Source organism: Pyxicephalus adspersus, chromosome 1, assembly GCF_032062135.1.
Source record: "Pyxicephalus adspersus chromosome 1, UCB_Pads_2.0, whole genome shotgun sequence".
Classification (NCBI taxonomy): Eukaryota; Metazoa; Chordata; class Amphibia; order Anura; family Pyxicephalidae; genus Pyxicephalus; species Pyxicephalus adspersus.
This window is the reverse complement of record NC_092858.1, coordinates 84,388,724-84,397,061: the sequence shown is the minus strand read 5'-3', so window position 1 is coordinate 84,397,061 and position 8,338 is coordinate 84,388,724. Positions and strand designations below refer to the sequence as shown.

At 39.4% G+C, this 8,338-nt stretch overlaps 1 protein-coding gene and 1 non-coding gene across 2 annotated transcripts in view; both read left to right on the top strand.

The window, feature by feature from the left end:
* Nucleotides 1–177: 177 nt before the first annotated feature.
* TEX14 (testis expressed 14, intercellular bridge forming factor) overlaps nt 178–8,338 on the top strand; it is an 84,668-nt gene continuing 76,507 nt past the window's right edge. The window contains exons 1-2 of the mRNA XM_072416449.1: nt 178–202; nt 3,848–3,990. Of these exons, the coding sequence (XP_072272550.1) occupies nt 3,855–3,990 (136 nt within the window). The 5' untranslated portion in view covers nt 178–202; nt 3,848–3,854. The remainder of the gene's footprint in view (nt 203–3,847; nt 3,991–8,338) is intronic.
* On the top strand, nt 6,909–7,125 carry LOC140321927 (small nucleolar RNA U3). The gene has a single exon (XR_011919049.1). It is a non-coding gene; the product is annotated as a small nucleolar RNA U3 (small nucleolar RNA).

Below are 8,338 nucleotides of genomic sequence, written 5' to 3'. Positions count from 1 at the left end.
ACAGTTGTGTACGATAAATATAAATTCCAATGTCTATTGGTCAGGGGACCGCCGGTGCTGTCAGTCATATTTTGGTCTTCGGTAAAATGGCCGCCTCGCCAAGGCAACCAGCAGACACAGGCGGAATGTGATGTAATCCTCTTGTGACGAGAGATATAACGGCGCCTTGTGTAGTTGTCGATGAAGAGTGTGGGCGGCTGAGGTAAAGATGAAGATTTGGGAAGATGTGTTGGGAGCGGAAGGAGGATGACGTTGTCATGTTGGAAACCAATTGCACCCACACAGCTGTCCTAAGGGACGGTGCTTAGGTCTCACTGCTCAGCTATATTATCTGTGTCTGCCTATAAACATTGTATTGTGTTATGTAAAGCCTAAAATTGCCCTTTTCCGGGAAATGTTGAAAGTGTTAGGGCCCCTGTTTCTATTGTTTATGCCTTATTCAACTGAGGAGATTTCTCTTTACTTCATGTCCTACAGACACAGCAGGAAGGCAGCAGAAATCTCTCCTAGGGATAACCTGCCTTACAGAATATACAAATGTGCAATCCTTGCCATAGAGATTGATGGTTTCCAGACATTAGTTGTAACCCCTTTATATCCCATACAGCTTTTGTATTTATTTCAACATCTTGAGCAAACATTTACATGTTTATAGACATTAAAACACTGCACAGATTCTGCAGGCTGCATTCTATCACACCAAGAAAAGGGCCCCAGCCGTCTGCTATTGGAATGAATAGGCATTTAAATGTTGGGGAAACACTCCATGCAGCGCTAACACCATGGAGGGGGAGCACCATGCTGGGTCCTCATTAGGAGACCACAGCCATCATTCCATCCGCCATGATTCATCTTGCATTGACATGAAGGGGCAGACACTAATTATTGGTCATTGGTGATGGACATCTACAGTCTCTATGTAGCTTATGACAGTTTCTAACAAAACAAATGTCTCCATTAGATGATTTTTCCTGACAAATTTTGCTTTTTACCCATCTTTTTCTGTACTGGAATCAATCAGCAAGAACAATAGTCAATCTACCCAGCAAACATGAAAGCAAAAATGGACAGGGATCCAAATTTTTCAACATTCTATAAAAAAATGTTTCAGCTTTACATACACATAAGGGAATGTTTTCTCAAAGTTTGTGTTTGCTTTTCAAATGCTTAAAATGGAACTAAACTCGGGGGTGGTGAGCTACTGCCATAATCAGCGAGTATGCTCAGCACACATGTCGATTACGGCACATACCTGTGCGGTCGCCCTGCGGCGTCCAGAACCTGTAATCGCCTCACCACTGACTCCGCGCCGGTGATCCTCTCCTGTCATTGGATGATGTAACTGCTCTGTGTGCGCAGGACTTACATTATCGCTCGCTCTACATGCACAGTGCAGTTTAGAGGTAAAACAAAAAGCCACAAGGAGCCAGGGAGTTTGTTTCTTGATATAAGAGACTGAGGGCAAGGAGGACATCCCCCTCCTCCACAGTACAAATACATGTTGTGCTGATTGTTCTTAGGACTCCCCCATTCAGACCTCAGAGCAGGACCCACAGTTTGTGACAGATGGTGGATCTTATATAACTATTTGTTCTGTTCAAATCTGTGATCACATCACTTGCTATGGGAATACCTTCCATCATCATCTTTACATCTTTGAGATGTGACCAAATGCAGAAAGATGAAAAGAAGAATGCAAAACTGAACTGTGTTGAGATTGTTTGTTAAAACATGATGAGGATTGTTTGTGTTGATTGTAAGGGGCTCTATTTATCTGACATTCCCTGGTGTGAATCAGTTACTGTCATTGAAACACATGGACCTGGAAGATACCCACCAGGGACTGTCTGATTCCCTGTTTTATAAATGGAGCCCAATGTATCAAATCTAGGTATGAATCCATAATAAATTCATAGAGCAGCAGTCATCTAGTTCAGCAGTCGCCAACCGTTGGTCCGCGGCTCTGGCCAATGCGCCCTCGAACAGGGTCAGGAGAGTGGGCAGGTTCTGGCATATTGATGTCACTCTGGGGGAAAGTTTCTTCCCCTTTGCGTGACACTCAACTTCCTGTGTATGTGCAGTCCGGAGCCGGTAAATTTAGTGGTCCGCCGGTCCGAAAAGGTTGGCGACAACTGATCTAATTCAACTACAAACTATGGTAAATTCAGTGTTTTATTATAAATAGATGTTTATACAAGGTACAGTAAACCATGGTCTCTAAAGAGGAACTAAACTTTAATAAAAACTGCCAGGAGGTTGAGACTGATAGACAAAGTCTCTTCTGCCCAAAAAAAAACAAAAACATTTTTTCCCTAGCAAACTTTTATTTTGAATATATGCTGTGTGGCACATATGCCATTCATTGTATGCACTGGGCTCATTACTGGCATCTCTTGCAGAGAATAGTTCTGGGTTCTAGAGGCAATTTAACTCTTATGAACATGAACAAGTTAACTTTTATGCATCATAGTTATATCATCAGTGGCCAATCAGTGCCAAAAAATATGATGAGCACCTTGGAAGAAGTGGCCAAAAGTTGGCTTAATGGGTCAGCACTAGAGAAGGGCACTTTCATAGGAAGTGTGCCATGATGTGTAAGTATGTAATCACATTATGACCAGAGCTCTTCCCACCCAGCAGGCTTTAGCAGGATTCATTTAACAGACAACCTTTACCATGGTCACCTATTTCTAGAGGTCAGCAGAACACTTTATGTGGAAAACATTACATGGTACATTTTTTCCTTCTCTTCATTGCATGCTTCTTAAACACTCCATAGACTACAGAAGGTGTGGTAAAGACCTGCACTGGGCCTTTTGTGGATGTTACAATTGGCATATTATATGATGCCCACTAGAAAATGATTGGCCCTTGCCAGTGATGCTTTAAAATGGAACTGAACTCAAAAAAGTATTTGTTATGTTAAATATTTGTGTTGAAGCAATCACATAAAAATCCAACTTTTGTCCAGAATTCCTTATTGAAATATACATAAACTTAGAATATGACTGTGCCTAAAGCCTCATAGCTGTATGATATATAAGCGGTGTGAGATGTAAGTCAGTGCTGCTGCTGACTGCTATTGTCAGGAAATGTGGAGCGAGATTTAGCAATGTCTCTACTGAGCTGTACAAGTTGTTACTTGTCAGTTTGCAAGTACACATTTTATTTAGCATTTGAATAGCGGAATATGTAAATTTCCATTACTTCTATTACAAATCTCTAAATACACATAGATATATATTTCCTAAACAAGATAAAATCTTTATCTTTAAAGAGGACCTATCACAAATTTTTCTTTTTCTTTACATAAATGGGTAGACAACCTTTTTATGTAAGGCAAAAGTGTTATTTTCTTTATCCTGCAACACACTTTAAAAAAAAGCCTCCTGGGATACCAAAAAAAGGCATTTTCATACATTGAGGAAAAAGTAATGCCAATCTCACACATGTGCAGTGATGCTTACAAATCATTTGCCTGAGATGATTGCAATAATTTTTCTCGGGTGAAAATTATGAATTGTCTGTACATACCTTTAAGTAGTTGTCATCAACACAGGTTTCCACAATGTAAGATATTACCTCCCTCATGTTGCTGTGACATTTCAGATTTCCCATCTGTCTCTTAATTGACTTACTGAATTGTAGATCCGTGAGGCCGAGTTTAGAGGAGCTGCATCTGATGGTGTCTGATCCTTATTTTTCATGTTCTGTAGGAACACTAGCATATAAAACATTGTGTGTAAGTTCATATATGTCAGAATACTTTACAGTACTTTAATTGGTCCTTAATGGTGACAACAATTGGCTAATCTAATTTTGTATATATATCTACAATTTTTTCCAGAAATAAAATGTCACGCCTAAATATTGTTCTACCGCCCTACCCCGTCCAGCTTGGATCAATTAAACATGATTCTTGTGAAAAACAGCTTCACGAATATGTAAAAGCTGGGAATTATGCCAAAGCTAAACAAATTCTTAAGAAAGGTAAGACTTTTTGCCTATTTGTAATGCTCTGTTTAGTATTTATCTCTAAAAAATGATATTCTCAACTGTCTCTTCTGCAATAAAGACCTGCCTGGTTGCAGTTTTTTAATTTTTGGGTTTAGTTCCGCTTTAAGATGTTTTGTCAATTGAAAATTTTGTTCCAATGACCTGCAGTTATTTACAGTAGTTAAAATCATACATGGCAGTGGTCAGGTATCTCGGCACAATCTAAGCACAAATGGTTCTAATAGCTGAGCCTTTATGTGTATTCCTATGGGATGGTGTTACACTAGAAACTGGAACAGATCTTTTATATTTCCTGTCATTTCTATAAGATTCCTTAGTTAGCTGGTCCTTTCTTTGCTGTACAGATATGAGATCATCTCGAGAAAATGGCTGAATCAGTCCACGGTTGTTTTGTTTCTATGGACAGTTTAATTAGTACCTTAAAGAGACTTTGACTTTTTTTTCAAGAGAACCTGTTGTTATCCTATTCATTTTTTATATTTGTTCATGGTGTATTTTATATGTATTTTCTACCTGTAAGGGCATCCCTTGTATAGACAATTAAAAGTGTGAAGACTTCTGCTGCCCAACTTTGTTTATTTGTTCCAGCAGACTCAGAGCTATACTCTCAGAGCAAAGCTTTAATATTTAAAGTGCCACACCTAATTCCCTGCCTGCAAATACATTGGCTGCATCGGACATGACCCCCATTTCTTGTCCATTTTCCCTAAAAATCATACATAAAATCATACATACATTTTATTAAGAAAGGAGCACTGAATTCTTTGACTATCTGGGCAAATTACTGTGAAGAAACTGTATCATCATCTCTTTCATCATAATCATTATTCATCATATCTGTGACCTTTTATGAAAATAAAGCCAGCAGTAGATAATGTCCTTTCTCTTGGAGTAAAAGTGATTTAGGCAACTCACTGAGTTTACCCAGCACGCCCCTCCCTCCAGGCATGAAAACACAGACCTAGTACATCCTTGGACTTGTACCAAACAAATTTTTCTGAAAGGAAATAGAAGGAATATGATTCATCTGTTCCCATGAAAAAACATTCTATTGTTATTGGTATATTATAGATTTGTGGGGTTGTATGAAATAATTTATACACTGCTTAATACTAAAATATATAAATATAAAAGGGAGGAGGAGGAGATGTTCTGTAATTCACAGAAAGTTATAGCGCGGGTTGTTCACAGAATGGTAGCAACTGGCAGACTGACGCTCATGGGCAGTCGTAGCTTTGTCTCCAGGGAGGTAAATAAGGGTAGCGCGCGGTGTTATGACAGGTTGTATACCAAGCAAAATGTTTCCTGTCTAAACAGGACTTATACCAAGTTGGACTTATTCCAAAGTGGACTTATACCGAGGTACCACTGTACTTCTGTCTGGCACACTTATAAATAATGATACGATTTGCAAAAATTTAAAGCATGCATTCCTTGACCTTTTTTATTTTTTATAGCATTAGGTAACTTAAAAATGTCCTTTCATTTTATAGTCCAAAGTAACATGTCTCAAACATGAACCAAAGCATCACCTTTGTTGCTTTTTCACATTTAACTATCAGCTATAAAAATAATGTTAACCTGGGGTTTACAAACCTGTTAATAAGTCTACCAACCAGTAGGCTAAAATGTACAAACTAGAATCTTACTAATGCTAGGCATGATTATTATTAACTTGCACCACCGAATATAACATAGATTTTACCAGAATTCTAATCAAAAAGCAATCAGTGCTAGCTTAGCTGAAATATCACATCCACTTGCCAGCAATGTGAGAGGAATTCTTCCCACTGACCACTAAGCTATGTACTGTGAGCTGTGGCTATAGTAAATATACCAGGGGGTCCCCGAAGACCCCCCCCCTCCCATAATAAAAAAGTTGAAAAAGCTATCTAATCTAAAAGTGAATTTTGTGGGGTTTTTTTTGGTGAGTTACTTTTAGGTGTATTTTGTGGCAAATGGTGGATTGTGCAAATAAATGCTGTGCCTGGAGTTGAGCTTTTAGGTCTGCTTTGTTTTATTTAGATAGAGATGACACTTGAGATGAGGTATTTAGGTTAATTAGTGTTAGACTTAAGCTACGTACACACTTCCAATTATTATCGTTTGTAAACGAACGACGAACGATCCTGCACGATATCTGCGAACAATCGTATAGCACCGATCCTGTACATACAGATAACGACACGATCGTTCAAAGATATTGTACACACGTATATATACACACAGTATATATGAATACACAATACAGCCTGTATCGATCAAATGTTCGTTTATCACGCATGCTCAGAACAAGCACGATCACTGAACGACCGTACACACGATAGATGGTCAACGATCGTGGTCCAATCCGATCCGCCGGTCCGGTCGTTCATTTCCAACGACTATCCTCATTCGTCGGCGTCGTTGGTTACTTTTTTTACAAACGATTTTTGGCCAATCGGTCGTTCGTCGTTCATTTCCAACGATAAAAATTGGACGTGTGTACGCAGCTATAGTGTGTTATGTGATAAAGATGAAAGCCTTGAGAACACACAGATGTAGCTAATGGCTGTTATAAGGAGTTTCAGGGTCTCGTTGCTTACAACAAAACGAAGAGGAGGAGCTGCAGGAGGCGGGATCTATTTCTATTGGTTGGTGGATGCTGGATATGCAGATTTAATGACCAGAGTACTTGTAAGCTATAAGCCTGAATTCGAAGTGTTCATTAGTACAGCAAAGATGTATGTTACCAATTAGACTCATAATAACATTTCTCAGTCAATATGATAGTTTGCGAATATTGTTAGTAACTTTGTGGTGTAATTTGTAGTTTTATCGCCTTAGAAGGTCACTACAATGTGGAACAGAGTCATGTAACGTGTCCCTGTCAGGTAATAAAGCGATTAGGTAAGACTATACTTTCAGGGATCATTTCTATAGTTTTTGACTGTCGGAATGTGCTCGAAAGTGGTCAAACTCACCAATCACGATGATGAGCTTCAGTGTTCTTTTCTGAGCGTGAAGTTAGTTGGTTAATGCTGCCATCTGGTGGCTGTTACCGGCTGTTGATGACCGTTCCGTTCTTCATTATGAAGAGATGGAGGGAGAGAACACAAGCTGAGTGATTGTTTTACTGAATGGTTAATGAGGATTCACATATCAAATTAGATGTTGTTTGGGGCTCACTAAAAATGCTTAAGTTTTCTAAGGCTTAGTCTTCATAGACTGTTTCCCCAGGCTTATTACACGTGTTTTTAAGCTTTTTATGAAAGCTTCCATTGAAAACAATGGGGCCTTTTTTAAGTGTTTTTAGCAGGACTTCTGGAAGGCATCTTTAGGCTTGGTCTACATAAACAGTTTTAAAAATGCTTATGAACACTGCCACGTTTTTATGCACTTTTACAAGTGTTTTAAAGCTTAACTTTAAAACGCTAAAAAACATTTATAAACGCCTATGACGCTAATTGCCGCAACTTTACATAAGCGTTTATAAAAGTTTTACTTTTAACCCTTTCAGGGAATTAAACCTTTTACTCATTCCCTGAAAGGGTTAAAATATGTGTAGAAAATTGGACGAGGCGTTATTGGTAAATTATTTTATTAAATGTGAGTGTGTTTGTGTAACTAAACTTTTTTTTTTTTCAGGTTATCCCAATGACAGGATGATTCCCATGGCTGCATTCATGACATGAGCACAGCCCTGGGACTCCTCCTGACAGTGAGGGATCGCAGGGCACTAGGGGTTAAATGAGGACAAGGCTCTCCATTCACCTCTAATGCTCTGTGATTGGCTGAGGTTTTACATTTCTCACTCAGCACGAGACGTGAATGGGTAGCTTTGTGCCCATTCATCTCTAGTGCTCTGTGATTGGCTGAGAAATAGGAAACCCTAATGACAGCTCAAGCATCATCAGGATTTCCCTTTCCTCAGCAAATCAGGGAGCAGAGCAATCAGCAGAGTTCTGTAATGCTGACAGCTCCGCTCCCCTGATTACTCCCGCAGCCCTAGAGGAGATGTGACATGTGTTCTTTATCTGTAACACATACTACAGCTCCACTAGGGCAGGGGGAGCAATCGGGAGCAGAGCTGTCACCATAACAGAGCTCCGCTGATTGCTCTGCTCCCTGATTGGCTGAGGAAAAGGAAATCCTGATGATTTCCCTCACTGTCAGGAGTAATCCCAGGGCTGTGCTCATATCATGATTGCAGCCGTGGGAATCATCCTGTCATTGGGATAACCTGTAAAAAAAAGTTTAGTTACACACACTCACATTTAACCCCCTAACCGCTAAGCCCGTAATTTCTCGCACTAAATATTTTTGCTCTTTTGGTTAACCC